Source organism: Limulus polyphemus, unplaced genomic scaffold, assembly GCF_000517525.1.
Source record: "Limulus polyphemus unplaced genomic scaffold, Limulus_polyphemus-2.1.2 Scaffold3886, whole genome shotgun sequence".
NCBI lineage: Eukaryota > Metazoa > Arthropoda > Merostomata > Xiphosura > Limulidae > Limulus > Limulus polyphemus.
The window spans coordinates 16,978-34,241 of record NW_013669496.1 but is presented as its reverse complement, the minus strand read 5'-3'; the positions used below and the strand labels follow the sequence as shown (position 1 = coordinate 34,241).

The 17,264-nt window shown below is 30.3% G+C and overlaps 1 protein-coding gene across 2 annotated transcripts in view; it reads left to right on the top strand.

The window, feature by feature from the left end:
* Positions 1-17,264, top strand: part of LOC106470219 — an 89,580-nt gene that overhangs the window by 66,910 nt on the left and 5,406 nt on the right. For both annotated transcript variants that reach the window (XM_022398818.1, XM_022398819.1), the window contains exons 7-12: positions 6,303-6,437; positions 7,700-7,759; positions 8,653-8,746; positions 10,538-10,713; positions 11,218-11,364; positions 15,147-15,347. In XM_022398818.1, the coding sequence (XP_022254526.1) occupies positions 6,303-6,437; positions 7,700-7,759; positions 8,653-8,746; positions 10,538-10,713; positions 11,218-11,364; positions 15,147-15,347 (813 nt within the window). The remainder of the gene's footprint in view (positions 1-6,302; positions 6,438-7,699; positions 7,760-8,652; positions 8,747-10,537; positions 10,714-11,217; positions 11,365-15,146; positions 15,348-17,264) is intronic.

The following is a 17,264-nucleotide window of genomic DNA, read 5'->3' as shown; positions in this document are numbered from 1 at the left end:
AGTTTTATTTAAGAAAGGACTTATATCGCTAAAGTTTCATCCGAAAGAAATTATTCGGGAAATTAACAAACGACCAGAGGCGTAACAATATGTTGATAATAGCTTGACAGCAGTCAGACTAGAGACACTTTTATGTAACCCATGGCAACTAGAAGCGATTATCTACACAATAACAGCGATCAAAATTATATATATGTATGTATGTATGTGTGTGTGTGATTTTGTACTGTAATTAATTCTAGAAGCATGTAATCATATAAGTAAAGCTTGACAGCCATTAAAACCAACTGTAGACTGTAGTAATATCTGACTGGTATAGATAAAGCATATGTGGTTATATATCTGAACCAGTATAGTTATATTTTAATTTGATGTGGGTTTTAGTTAACACTAGGTTATGAAACTGTAGTATTTAACTTTCACTGTCACGGGTACATATATGTGCCATGGGTAATAAAATATTATACACGAAAGTTTTTAGCAGTTTTAAGTTTCTAATAAATGACGAAATATAAAAGCGTGCCTTTTTTATACCTTTAAACATACCTGACAATATGAGAGTTGTTTATTTTAAACTTGGAATACCTTTGTATGTGTGTATGTTTCTTTTCATTTCACCAACAATACTTTTTAGTCAGCAGTGAGTAATAATTGTTAAATTTTGTGAATTTCTGTGTCCATTACCTGTGAACATGAAATATATATACAAGTGATTATTAAGATGTTCATTTTGTAGGTTAAAGAGTTGTTAAATGAAATATCCGCTTTTAGTTTAAAATATTCGGATCAAATTGTTGGCTACCTGAATATTATTATTGTATTCATGTGTTGAACGTTAGGCTTTGGCGAATCTGTTAAGGAAATGTTAAGTTCATACCAAGAACTTAGTGTGGCGCCATCTGTTCACAAGAACGTAAACCTGGTTTAAATACTTTATTAAATTTTCAGAATAATATCATCAACATGTAAAGTCATATAAATGCCATATTGGAAGTGGATGAGAATGGTACGTTTTATTCCGAAATTGAGAAAATTTTGCAAATAGTAGTTCAAACTAGTAATTTTTTATTGTAAATTTTATCTGTTTCCCTTTTTTATGAAATTTTTATTTATTTTTTTCCATTTCACTCATATATCCCAGTTTTTCTCTTTTAAAATCTGCTATAGATTTTTAAGCATTTTTTGAAAGTATTTAAAAGTGAAATAATAGATTGGGTGATACATAACTGCATGCACACAGACATTATTAGGAACATTTTCTGCCTGATGTGGTCTGTATTAGGCTACAGTGATTAGTATACTGCCCCCTAAACCTGAGAAGAAGTACTTCATATAGCTGAAGTTTTGTTTTACTGTGATCTTATTTTCTCTTTAAAATCAGTAAAAAAAAGCATTAGTATGTAGATAATTATTAAGTTCCCACTTTGCATTTTTTGAGGAAGTGCATTGACATCATGCCACTCACTGCATTAGATTAACATATTTGTAATTGTATCATTTGTCTCGATTCTTTATAACTAGAAGTTATTTATCTCAGATGCTAGTTACAATTAATGAAGACATTTTTTATTTGAAATGTATTTATCTCATCTGTCATACTAAAATATTGCTGATATTATATCAAAAATAGTTAGTTCCTGTAACATACACTAATCTTGTAAACATGTTATTATAGTTGATCACTATAGCTTAAGGTTTAGTATTTTGTATGATAGAAAAAAAAGATCAACTGTGATGAAAACTTTGTAAACTTGTTTAGTACATGTTTGTCACTAAGTTATGCTGCATTGAACTGTCTGTAGCATTTGAAGAGCATAAAAAAACACTTGTGACTGTATTGATTACCCCAGAGCGCAGTTTAAAAATAATTTATAAGAATTTCTTTACGAAAGTAACATCTTAGACTTACATGATAATAGAGGTTGACCTATACACTGAACCTAAAAGAAATACACTTAACTTGCTCAAAAAATCTAGGGTCATCTTATACACTGGCAACTATGGTATGTATTTCAGATTCCTAGGTAGGGAAGTAACTGTTAGTCATACTATGTGTAAAAAAAACTGCTTGAAAGTTATGATTACCATTATTAGGATCACAATTGTAGAGGTTAAAAAATGAACATTAAATTTGTTCATTTTAAAAGAATTTATGGGTCACATGAAACAAAGATTACTTTGTATTTTAAGAATATTGTAGAAAACGTATTAGCAGGAATTCTGCCATCACATTTTGTGCACTCCTGGATGAGTCACACCCTAACATTGCCATATAAAAATCTCTCATTTTCTAACCATAAATCATCAGAAATTGTAGAAACATTATGCATTTTATAAGTAATGTGAATTTAGTGTGTTATTTTGATTTTTATATTTTATTTTGCATGTCATAAATAAGGAATTTATGATGCCACAATAATCTTGACCTTAATACCCAGACAGATAAGAGCACACTGTCAGTAAGCTACTCCACATTGATTTGGGCTACAATTTAAGGAATTTTCTCGTTTCAGATGTTTATTAGGAGAACGTGCTGTGTTAATTGTCAGCTTTGTTTAATTGAGAAAAAATGTTCATAAGCCATGAGGACTTTTCTATTGTGATTTTTATTTGTTACTTTAATTTTTTTTATTTCTGTGGTTATTAGGGTTTATTTCTTCATTTGTTTTGTATGTTCCCTGTGTTAATTCTGACTTGGTTTGTCCAGCTTTTAAGCATTATCCTTGTAATACTTCTGAATAAGTAATCTACATACCCCAATATTTATGATGCTGGTGTACACCATATAGTTTCTACTCTGAATAAGAAATCTACATATCTCAGGATTTCATTTCTGGTGTCCATCATATAGTTTCTACACTGTATTAACTTTCTATGAGTAGGTACAGTACATGGTAAGAAAAATTACAGCACATAATTTGGAATATCAAAACTTATAATGATGTTTATTTTGGGATTTAGTCACAGTCATGGTTAATAACTGCTGTTTTCAGAGAAATCCTAATAAGAACTGTATATGGTAGCAGGAACCAGGATTCTGTCTTGACCTTCCTGTAACTACCATCAAGTTACACAGAGGAAGAATTAACCAGTTTCTAAAGGAACATTAAAAAACTTGGAATAGAAATGATACAACAACTAAAATTACACAACATCATCACCCCACATATGTACAGTCTACCAAAAATTCACAAACAGAGCTACCTTCTATATTGCACTAACTAAATATTTACTATGCCATCTCCTTTAGGCAGATGCATTGTCAATATAATATCACCCTTGGCCTGGAAAATATTCTCACGTGTTAAGAATTCTGTCCACTCTGTAGATATTATAAAAACAACCTTACATGATATAATTATTAGTATTAATGTGTTATGTCCAAACTGTTCATTAATATAACAACCATTGAAACACTACAGATACAGTAGTCAACCTCTTGAAAATGGCAGATCTCTGAAAGAATTATTCAACTGACAATTTTCTTAATATCAAAACTCACATCTTTCTGTTTCAACAATACTTACTCCCAACATGAGGAAAAATACTATTGGCAATAACATGATGACGTAGCTGTGGAATTGTCTCTATTACAAATGCTTGGTAACATCTACATTGAGTCTTATAACATCCTTAAACAGGTACTCTGAGGTTTTTTATTTATTTTAGATTTGTTGACACTTTCATAATTTAGCCATAAAATATTACAGACAGTATTACAGATTTTGGGAATTACCTGAACAGGCAGTATCTAACAATACAATTTACAGTGTAAATGTAAAAAAATGACAAAGTCACAACTATTACACTGCAGAAGTTTAAAGGTAAATATTTTTGGTTTAAGTCACATCACCTCAGCAAACAGCCATCACAAAACTGCTTTGCCTCAAAAAGTAATAGAGAAGATGCTAAGAAGGAAGAGAAAACACATTGGTACAACTCTGTTTGACAGTGGATGTCCTAAACATCCGATATGAAATAAATAAAAAAATAAATACCAAGAATAAGTACAAAGAAAATTACAAACATGTGGTCCTGTTTCCAATGTCAGAGGTATCAGAAAAAATTCAAAATATTTTCTGTCAATATGAAATTGGAACATTTTTTTGAAAAGCTCAAAACTATATATATATGAACATATAACAGTCTATGTAAATGCGGACTTGAGAACACTGCAAAATGAAGGAAACAACAAAGTGAGAATTTGGGAGCATGGTAAACATATTAAATTCTGTTATAGTGATTTTGCTGCAATAACCAGCCCATCTTGTCAGAGAAGATTATCATATAATTAGTGGAACAGCACTGAAACAGTAAAATATGAACCATTCACAATTAAAATACAGAAAAGCCATCTATTGTAACTAACTGATAATGTACTCAGCCAGAATAGTGTAAAAGCCAGCAAAATCTGGATGCGTGGATAGCACAGATACCTTTGTAACAAGAAGACCCAAGTTAAAATTTTTTCTACTATCATATCATAGAGTCCTTTTAGAAAATCATTTACGGTGGAAGCAGAATAGCAGTCAAGATATAAGGTAAGACAAGATAGTAACTAAAAAGATTAAAAAAACATCATCTAATTATTCATTCAGACTACTAGTTACTAGACTTTCCAAAAGTTACTAATCTTTCTACAAGAATGTTATGCTATTTATGTTGTTTATGAAAAGTCTAGTTATTCTAGCCACTCAAATGTGTGTGCATGGGTGGGGGTCAAAATCTGCATGTCCCAACCTTGTACAGAGTGCCGTTCATCGTGGTAGCATTCATTCGATATCAGTGTTTCATGTTACCCTACATTGCTGATTTCATGATATTTCATAATAGAATCAAAAAGATTCCAGGGATACATGCATTTGTGAGCTTGTAGAGACTATGAAAATGCAACATGCAAACTGTATAATGGACAAGATTATTTTTATTTTTCAAATGAGCATCACCTTGCATACTGACTTGACAGAGTCTGAGTCAGACTGAATTTGGCACTTCACAGACTTATTGTCTGTACAAAATCTTTAGTAACGCATCTGATATTTTGTGTATGATAGACTTGTAGTCTTGACTAAAAATGTGCACATTTGGTTATGTTATTTCAGAAGCACTTTAACAGTGCAATGAAAAAGTTACATAACTCACTGGAACTATCTCAGAACTGTCTTAGTATGAAATTTACAAAAAATAATGCAACTTTTTTAAGGAGTTTGGTGATATCATGAAACAGTGGAATTTCATTTTATTATCTAGGAATATAACAGTTTTTAATAAGTTGGATGATATTATTAATTGGTTGCTTTTCAATTTATAAATAAGTATAGAAGTTTTTAAATGGGTTAATAAGTTGGCCGATATTTTTGAACAGTGACATTTCAGTTTATTGTGTAGAAATACAACTTTTTTATTCTATTGAATGATATTGTTAAAGTTGTAGCCTTTCAATTTGTTATGTAATAAAATTAATTCTCAGTTAAAAAATGTTATGCTGTTTTTTAGGTAAATATTCATTTATTCATACCTATAATCATCTGTGAAAAGTTTGACCAATATATATAGGTGTGATAAAATAATATAGTGACCAATGTATTAGATTCACTTTTAGTGGTCAACATTGCTAGAACAATCAAAACAACCTCTAGCTTCATATCAAGTAATGCTTAATCAAGTTCACTGGAAAAATATCTCAAAAACATAAGCAAGCTTCAGATTTCATAGTTTTTCAAGACTTTAGAATAAAAATATCTTAAACATTAGAAGATTTATAGTTGGCAAACATTCAGGTTAGTGTGTTTGTATAACTAATAATTTTGTTTGTTAGTTGGTTTTATGAGATAGGCTTAGCACCTTGTGCATATATACATTTCACAACTTGGGGTAGCCTAATTAACATACATGTAGAATTGTAACTGTTACTGAGTTTTTGGTATCTGAAAGATAGCAAACTCACAACAACTTTTTCTATTGAATTTATTAATCAACATGCCAGTGAGATTTTTAAATTAAATAATTTGTTTTTCTTAATTAAATTGTTGGGCTTGGCATTGCATACATAGTGGTTAGCATGCTGGACTGAGGATCCATGGCTCTTGTCCTGTTGTCTCAAGATCACACTTCCCACTTTGGAGCTTTGCATAAGTATCCAAAACAAATAATAATTAAACTATCTGGACACATTTGCAAATCCAAAAAAGAGAAATCTATGAAAACTTAATACACAATGTTCAATAGAATAGGGCAAAATCATATGCTTGAATAATGTTATATGTATACCTTTCTACCACTGTGTATTTAAATTATAACAGGTCGGCTCTTCAGACACTCCATAAAGCAAGTGCCAAGGCCCGAAATAATAACAGTTACATGTGTGGTGGGTCTCATCAGTGGGTCATCTACTATGAAAACAGTATTGGGTCTGACCAGTCACGTCTCAATGAATGGTAAGTAAAGATTTTGTACAACAACATAAAGTGGATTTTTATAGCCACTGAGCATTTTAATGTTTATTATTTTAACAATCAGTTGTAGGTCATATATATTTATTTAGTATGATTAGGTGCTTTATGTATAAAGTCACAATATTTTGTCAAGTGAAAAAGTATTATTGAAACTATTAAATCCATTTTACTAATACTTGGTGTCCTAGGATAGTAAAAATGGAGTAAACATTTTCAGGCTTAACTACTCAATGTTGCTGGTATTAAAGATACCAGCTTTTAACATGTTGTCTAGTACACAACTTCAAAAACAGTAGTAAAGTAAGCCTCACTACTCAGTATAGTTGATGTATTGTAGATACAGCTTTTGGCATGCCCTATTTATTAAACTTACAGTATTTATTAACCTTTTTTCAGACCTCACTACTCAATATAGTTGATTGATATTAGGTATCAACTTTTGACATTTTGTCTTGTTTAGTAAGTTCTAAAAACAGTAATCAATTACGGGTTACTTCATACACTAAATTGACTTGAAGAAAGTTAAATATTAGAAACTTTCTTCTCAAAAAACCAGATATATATATATATTCTGTGACCAGAAATATTAAAAAACATACAACTAATCAGTTTTACTGTGGCATATATAAGGTTTTGTTCTTATGTTGGCCAAAAATAGGCTAGAGCTGTGAATTGAATAGAACTTACTTTTATTATATATGAATTTTGCTCAAATAGAGAAAATTTAGTGATGCTACTTACCAAATAGATCTCATCAATAAACTTTTATATGACCATGAAAAGCAAGCATGCAAAAAAGCATCAGGTAGACAGCTAAAAGTAGATTAGAAAATGATGGAAGTATTGGAATTTTGGTGCATATAATTGTAGGTACAGTGTGCATATTTTAAACAGCCTATCTGATAATTTCATAACATGTTCAGCATAAATTATTTTATGTACTTTAGATTTTTTGTGACTTAAAAATTTATTCTAAATACTAGTAAATATGTAGCACTTAGGTCCATGGCTTGCTCTCTTATGTTAAAAAGAATTCTAAAACTTAGGATTCAAAAAATTACTTTTTGATAAGGATTCTTCTCAAAATGTCAGCTAAAACATTTTAACCATGTAATTATCATATACAAAATGTACTTAACACACAATTTAAAGATTAGTTAAGGGACTGTAAATTTTATAATATTTCAGTAAGAGTTTTTTAAATTATTTTGAATTACTGTCATACTGCTTTTTATTAAAACTAGGAATGCTATGGATGATCTGGTATCTAGGCGAGCCCCTTCTCCTGATTCTCTTTTATCCACGTAAGTTTGAACTTCGAAATTGACCTTTGGTTTTTTCCATGCATTTGTTGAAAAGTTTGCTGGATTCCAGAAATTGTATGAAACCTTCTAATAGCAACCATACACATCTATTAAATGTGAATTTAGCTAAAAATGAAACAGCAGTCAATTTCCTGCTTTGTATTGTTGTTTTTAGAATTTCTTTTTAATTTTTGAAGACCACACCTTTCTTATGAAATATAGAAAGCAAAATTGTTTTCTATTGATTATACAGGCCTGCGAATTTAAACTTCATAAAAGTTGTTTTGGCTTTAATAATGGATTTTTCATAATTCAACAGTGCAGATTTGGAAAATAAATTAATTTTTTTCTATCACATACAAATTGAGAAGAAAAAAAACTTACTTAGATCAAATTATGTCATTTACCACAATGAACGTTTTTGATTATTATGTTTGTTAACAAAAATACAAACAAACTGAAGAAAGAGAAAGAACATGGATATCAAACGAATATGCATCGTCAGTCATCCTGATTTTTTGTGAAATCTATGTCTTTTAATCTCAAAACTATGTGTTGTAGTCTTTCTGTCATGTATTGCATTATGACGTTTTGTGAAAAATCTGTATGTGATGGAGAAAAATGGATATCATTTTCCGATTCAGTGTACAGGAATTACTGTAGAACATGTAAAAATTTCAAAACAATAAAACCATCACAGGCCTGTGTTATTAGACATGTTAACAATGATTAATATTTTAGACATATTTTATATTAAAATGTTGAATTTCACATTTGTTTCTGAATTATTATGAATTTGATTTTTTTTATGGCTATTAGTGTTGAACATAATATTTTTTGATTTATTTATTAAGTTTGAAACAGATTATTTAATTTGCTAAATTTTCTATAAGATCAACGGAGCGAGAAGAAACACAGAAAGTGATTCGTGCCAAATTAAAAGAAGTGATGATGTCTGTAGACCTAGAGGAAGTCACTAGTAAATATGTAAGTACAGAATTCAATTTGTTTGAATTCTAAGCTGGTTAATCCTTTTACTATACATATCCCCCAAGTAACCATAAAACAGTTATAGTATAATTTTTTAAAATGTATGCGTATCTTCACAAAATTTTGCAGATTATCGGTAAACATTACAAGGCATTCGTAAACAAAATATCAGATTTTTGAATTAAGTTTTAAGATTTTTAAATTAATTATTTGCTGTGAATTTTTTATTTTTGATTATTGACTATCCAACGTGCTAGTAATTTTGATTTTAAATTTAAAAAGACTTTTATGCACCAGAAAATTGTCAATTTCACCTGTGAAATCTTTATAACCTCCAGATTACTCTAGAGGAACAGTATTTTACAAATTAGTTCTTAAATTTCAGTTATTTTTCTTAAAAACCTGGAACAGTAAATAATGTAGTATAGAAAACAATGATCTCTTTTTAGAAAAAAACTTTATATTTTATCTGTTATTTTACACTATTGAATCTCTGTATGGGTTTGGTCGATTTGACCTGGTAACTACCATAAAAAAATTAGGAAATAGATGTAAATTATGCCTTTTTTGTTCTGGAATGACTACAAATTATAACACGAAAACACAAATCTTTAGTCTAAATAGCTTAAACCTCATAACATTGTACATATATATAATATTTATTATTTTTATTTCATTGACCTTTCAGCAGTATCTGACTAACATTACAGAAGTTGCAATGATGCAGTGCACATGCACTCATGTTACCGTATCCAATAATATAAAACTGGCCTTTACAAAGTGATTTGTCTTTACTTTGTTCTAGAGGAACAGTATTTTACAAATTAGTTCTTAAATTTCAGTTATTTTTCTTAAAAACCTGGAACAGTAAATAATGTAGTATAGAAAACAATTATCTCTTCTACTTAGGAACTGCACCCAGTGGCACAGGGGTATGTCTGCAGATTTATAATGCTAGAATCCTGGTTTTGATACCCGTGGTGGGCAGAACACAGATAGCCCATTGTGTAGCTTTATGCTTGACGTAATTTACTAAGCCTTGTCAAAGTTTGCACAGGGAGGATGTAAAACAAAATAATTTTTTAAAGTTTTATATATGCATTTTGAAATAACAAAAAATTACTATATTAGTACCACAGAATTCCACTAATTTATCAGGCTTAGTAGCTAAGCTGTATTTGGGTCTAAAAGAATATGATGTTTTTGAGCTCCATAATGTCTTACTTTATCTGGGAGACATTCTGAGCTATTAATTGGTTACACACATGTCATTGGGCAAAGTAGGTGTGTCTAAACAAGTATTTCCAAAAATGGAAGAGGTGGGCTAGGCCACATTGTTTGATTTACTAAACATAATAATATCTCAGAAAATGGAAAAGATAGGAGGTTTGTGTCTTATATTCTAGCTTGTTAATATTGGTTATTTGAGTTTCTAATTGGCAAGAAACTATAGACTTTGTATTTGGACATCACAAACATACATTCATAAAATAGTAGTTGGATAAAAGTTTATATGTAAGTCAACAAACATGATGACATGCCCTTTGACCCCTTACCATAGGAAGACGTGTCTGGATAGGGTTAAAAATATAAAAATTCCTTAAAGAGTAACACTGCCTCTTGTATAGATATTTAGGTGAGTTTATTTGTGTTTCTTTTCTTATTGCATGATCTGTAAAATGTGATGTTAACAAGTGCAAGACTAAGCAAAAAATATAAATATCAAATGGTGATTAGAATACATTTAATTTAATTTGTTAAGAAATGATGGACTGGTTGCCTTTGCAGATTCGGACACGATTAGAAAAGGAAATGAATATGAAATTAAGTGAGTACAAATGGTACTTGGACCAAGAGATGTTGACCATTCTTGGACAGATGGATGCTCCAACAGAAATTTTTGAGTACCTCTTTCTAGGATCAGAATGGAATGCTTCCAACTTAGAAGAATTAAAAGATAAAGGGTTTGTATATTCTGTAGTCTTCATTTACAGCAAATTTTTATTTAACTGACAAGAGTAAATTACAAATTTTTATTTTTTAAGAATGATACTGAGAATAGAAAGTCATAGTATTCTCCAATTAATTGTTTTTAGAATTATTTACTAGGATCTTCAATTAATCTAGCTTCTCTGTCAATAATATTGTTGATAAATTTAACATATCCCAAAAAAAAACATTAGCCATGTTAAGCCAAAATAACTTCTATATTAAAGAATATTTATTGATATTGAAAAAAAAATTGTTTCACATCTGTTGATTAATATGAAGAAATTGAACTCTAAGATTAAAACTCTTGAACATCCTTGTTTTCAACATTTTAATGTTAAAATGTAAATCTTAAAGCATAGTAATACATAAGTGTTTGTAACTAAATAACTTACATACTTCACCAGTCATTTTGAAAGTTATTATGTTCTGTCACATTAAATGTATGATTTTTATAGCTATTTTGTTGCAATTTTTAGGATCAATCACATTTTGAATGTTACCCGAGAGATAGACAACTTTTTTCCAGCCATGTTCAATTATTACAATATTAGGGTTTATGATGATGACTCCACCAACTTGTTACCGTACTGGGATGACACTTACAAGTATATTAGGAAAGCAAAGTAGGTTGCAAAGTTGCTTTAGATTTTTTTTACTTATTTTGGAAATTTTTTTCAGGTGCTGACCTTAATTAGAAAATAGTAATTTTCTTCTTCTTTTGTTAGTTTGCTCAACAGCAGTATTTCATTGTCAGTTTTTTCATTTTTGTTTCCAAGTATTAATAACACATTTGGTTTACCTTACTATGCTGCAGTACTCCCAAACGTATCTTCATTTCTATTTCTTTCCTAGAATGAAACTGTGTTTTTGAAATCTTCTAAAATCTAATATAGACACATTAATATTATGCCCTTTAATGAAAAAGAATCAATATGCCAACTTTACATTTAAATACCTTTTATTATGAGTTATATGTAAAGCTCTAGAAGATAATTTACTAGTTAAACTAGTGTTTTATAAGAGTTCCAATCAAGCACTATTGCTAACTAAATGTATTGTTACATTTAATTTATAAGCTTTTTCCTCAGTTACATATCATCATTAAAATATAAGTTTATCGATATAGTGTATCAAAAATAAATCACATGAAGATGCTCATACTGAAATATGTCTAAGATGATAATTATAATGTTTTATCAAGAAACATAATAAAGTACAGTAAGACTAAATCAGTTTGGAAATCTTGTAATTTCCTTGTAGATCTAAGTATAGAAATATGGTAGTTTCCCTATAGAAAAGTTTTAACTTTCGTTTACTAGTAAGTGGATCAGCTTCATATGATATTTTATTTTGTATTAAATACTAACTTAGGTGCTACTCATATCAACTTAGATTGTTCATGAAGTCTAAAGGAGCTATTTTTCTTGCACTAATTAGAAAAGACAAATAACACAGGCCTGCGATGGTTTTATTGTCTTGAAATTTTTACATATTTTACGGTAATTCCTGTATGCTGAATCCGAAAACGATATCCATTTTTCTCCATCATGTACAGATTTTTCACAAAATGTCATATGTACTTTTACATAAGTGAATCATTTTCATTGAAATCAGGTCACATTTTGTTATTCTTAAAATATTGACAACTACTGGCTATAGATATCTCTAGACCAATCACAATGTGAGATTCTTATCAATTGTTCTAGATCCAACAAGAAACACATTGCTAGTATATAAACATTTAACAGGCTACATGATATGTAATTTTGGATAGTATTTGTTTGTGCGTGCACTTTGACATTATTTTTTCTTTTCAATAATATTTACTTGTTGCTATGGGAACAAGAGATTGTTTAAATGACTCAAACATATTCTGTTATATATGTGGTAAATTTGTTGTAAAGAAACAAAGGAAAAAAATTACAGAATTCATCAAAAAAGTGTATTATGCATATTTTGGAATAAAACCATGGGACCAAGACAAATCATGGGCTCCGCACAAAGTTTGTATCTTTTGAGTCGAGGAGTTGAGATAATGGACTGAAGGTAAGAAAAAGTTATTACCTTTTGGAATACCAATAGTCTGATGTGAGACTAGAAACCACAGAGATGACTGCTATTTTGCTCATGTAATGTGCAAGGCTACAACACTCAAAATAAAAAGAAAATTTCTTATCCAAACCTTCAATCTGCTACAAGACCTGTTGCTCACGAACCTGATGTACCTGTAACTACTCCACTGGAGACTCTTGATACAGTTTCATCTGATTCTGATGTCTATAGAAATGATGATAGGGATTGTTTTCAACCTGAAATGTCTGGTGAACCACAACTTTTCACAAAAGACGAACTTAATGATTTGGTGAGAGATTTGGGCTTTCCAAAGGATTCTTCAGAGATTTTGGGGTTCAGACTTCAGGCTAAGAACTTACTTTCTCTAGGGACATCATTTTATTAGTACAGAAATCGTGAGAAAGAGTTTATACCATACATTTCACAAGAAGGTTCACTGGTTTATTGCAACAATATTTCTGAATTAATACCAATGCTATAAGCTGCAGTCTATGAACCAAGTGAGTGGCAATTGTTCATTGATTCCTCCAAAAGAAGTCTAAAAGGTGTTCTTCTTCACAATGGTAACATATATGCATCTGTTCCTATTGCTCATTCAGTTCACTTGAAAGAAACTTATGGAAATCTCGAACTTCTTCTCAGTAAGGTCAAAGAATATGGTTGGCTACTTTGTAGAGACTTAAAAGTCCTTTGTATGTTGTTGGGTCAACAATCAGGTTATACAAGGTTTCCATGTTTTTGTGTGAATGGAACAGCAAAGCACAAAATCAGCACTTGATAAAGAAGTAATGGCCACACAGAGTTAGCCTAATACCAGGATTGAAAAACATTGAAAATGAAAGTTTGGTTGACTCAAAGAAAGTCCATGGCAACTGTATCAAGTATCCTTGTGAGCAATTCCCAGCTTTTTCAGAAGCGAAACTTAAAGAAGGGATTCTTTTTGGGCCTCAGATTAGAAAATTGACTTTGGATGAATAGATCGAAACAACAATGAGGAAAGTTGAAAAAGAAGCATGGATTGCCTTTTAAAGATGTTATTGACAGATTTTTGGGAAACAACAAGGACCGAAATTATGAAAGTATCGTGAATAACATGCTTGATAAATTCAAAGAGTTGGATTGTAATATGAGATTGAAAGTTCAGTTCTTACACTCACTTATTGACTATTTCCCTGAAAACCTTGGTGCCTTCAGTGAAGAACAAGGGGAAAGGTTTCATTAAGACATTGGGGAAATGGGGAATTGTTATCAGGGAAGGTGAAACATCAGCATGATGGATGATTACTGTTGGTCATGCAAATGAGATGCTCCATATGCAATACATCAAAGAAAGACCACAACATGTAGTTTTGAGACTAAATGACATAGATTTCAGAAAAAAAAATTCAGGATGAATGAGGATGCACATTCGTTTGACATCAATGTTCTTCCCTTTTCGTCAGTTTGTTTGTATTTTTGTTAACAAACATAATAATAAAAAATGTTCAAATTTGTAAAAAATCCTTATGCAATAGAAAAAAAATGAATGTTATTTTCGAAATCTGCATAGCTGAATTATGTAAAATCTGTTATTAAAACCAAAACAACTTTTATGAAGTTTAAATTTGCAGGCCTTTGTAAAATATTGTGTTATTAAAGTGCTTTCACATGGAAAGGTAAATATTTTTTATCAACACACGTAACGACGTGTTTTTATAATAACGTCAATATAAATATTCTTACATGATATATAGTCTTGGTTTTTTAAAATGTTCTTACTACTTTCTTGCACAGTTCAATTCAGTGTTGTATAATGATGAAGTTTCTTAATGAACTTGGTTTTTTACTTATTATGACTAATTTTTGAATATCTGATATTAAAATTGTGGGAGAAGGTTTTGTGTGAATAAAATATTGAGAGTTAGCATGAATCTTTAAGATCCATCTGGTTTTGGGTAAACATAACCATTTTTTTTTGTCTAGAAATGAAGCTGTTTGTGCAACATTATATCATCAAATCAATATATAGTATGGATATTAGATAAACGAAACTAATTATGCCAAGGAGGTGTATTATTTTAGCTTTCAGGATGAAATGTTTAATAAATGTGCATGTAGGCACGATTTATCAAAGTTTAACATTGTTATATACCTTTCGCAATGTTAAATATACAGAAAAACAACACTGTGTATGATGTCCGCAGGCATAGTTGAGGAATTTTAGTAATTAGCTTTAACCATGAGTTGTATAAGACAATATTTCAACATGCTCTTCTTGTAGCAAGCAGATACTCACTCTGTGTAGATAAGAAAATAAAATTAAACTCTTTTTGATTATGCTTACTTTCTGTAGGGAAGAAGGCTCCAAGGTGCTCGTCCACTGTAAAATGGGAATTAGTCGTTCAGCCTCAGTTGTAATTGCCTATGCTATGAAGGCTTACAATTGGGATTTGAAGAAAACCATGTTATTTGTGAAGAATAAACGCAATTGTATCAAGCCCAATACCGGTTTCATGAAACAGCTTGAGGTTTACCAAGGAATGCTGAATGCCAGGTGGGTTGTGTCCTTGATTGTTTCTCATTGTCTGTTTCCTTGGTTATTGCTAAAATACTTGTACAGTGTGAATACACTCATTGTCTGTTTCCCTGGTTATTACTAAAATACTTGTATGGTGTGAATACACTCATTGTCTGTTTTCCTGGTTATTACTAAAATACTTGTACAGTATGAATACACTCATTGTCTGTTTCCCTGGTTATTACTAAAATACTTGTATGTTGTGAATACACACATGCCTTAATTGTGATTAGTAATGTTTTGATAGTCAACTTAGTGCATATCATTTACATTGAACTAGTGACCTATATACTGAAATATGATTGCCACACAATTTAGAACTGAAACACTGTGCTACAGTAATGTTGTAAAACTAACTTTTTTATCATCAAAGCCAAGTAACAATATCACAATAAAGGATATGTAAAAACAAGAACTTACTGATGGTTGAAATTAGTTTGCCAAAATAAGTACAAATATGTGTTGTTTGGTGAAAAAGTAAAACAATATTAAGACCTTAAGATTAGAAATGACAAACTTTCAGTAAACATCAGTATTATGTCAGATAGTCATTAAATTATTTTTCTGTTTTGGTTTAACAAATTATTTTTTGTCGTAAACAAAATTTGTGATAAGTAATAAATCTGCTACTTATATAAGATGAGTATTATATGTATATTGTAAAATTTGCAATTATACTTACAATTGCCCTGATAATATGAATTCTCATTCATATCTTAAACATATTGTACTAAATGCGCTGCATTTATAAACATGCTGTATAGATGCAAACCCGTTATACAAGATCCTACAATCTTGGGACTGATTGTAACAATGTGAATACACTAATGTTTGACAGGCTCTTGAAGTGTTATGATTTATGTATGTATATGCTGTTAGTCAGTGTTGAATATATGTGACATAGAAGCTGTTTTTATCTTTGTTGATCAGACTGTTAGAATCATTCAGTTAGAAATGATACAAGTACCATACATATATGTACATTCAAAACTAAAAGATACACTCATCTGAATGTCTTATATCGCTTCTCTCTTGAGCAATATCATACACAAAAAAGGCATGGGCCTCAGAATCTCCATTCTGAGCAGAATATTTGATTGACAAGTGAACAATACAAATTGAAAATGTCTGCATGCAGTGGTCTTGGATGGACGGGGTTTCAAAGATTTTTGTCATATCTCGACATTCTTGTAAAGGTTTGGCGATGTAGGATTGCTGATATGATTGATTCAGAACTAGCTGCTGAAGGTTCAATCAATGCTGTCATGATTGGTCATCACTACAAAATGTAATAGAAGCATGAGAGTGCACAAACTTATGTGTGAAAGTCTTGAATATTTATGTTTCACAGCCTTCTTACAGTCACCATGATGAATTTCATGATATTTCTCACTGTTTAAACAGTATTTCAATATATGATAACTGTAATCTGGCTATATTTACAACATTTGGGAAAGAAATACGTATATGTAAAAAAGGTATTCGTTTTTGATAACAGAGCATAATGTGAGTGGTCCTTGCTTAAATTAATGAAAAACTTTATATTTTAACATGAGTAATCAGCAGAGGTACCATTACTACAGTATAAAATGGGGTAGCAATAGAAGTAGCCTTCATACACATAATAGTAAATGACATACTTGTGAAACAGTGGTTGCTCAGTGAAGCTAATCAATAGTTTTATATAGGTTACTGTAGTTAATAGTAACTATTGAAAATTTTAAAGAACTGCACTTAAATTAACTGTTGATTCATTAATGGTCCTCTTCTTTCTATATCAGTATAAGTGAAGAATGATTTTAATAATTTAAAAAATCTATTTTTTTTCTAATTATTAGAAATTTTATTAAGCTTTTGTATAAGTCCACATAGAAGAAATTTGTAAATTCTTCA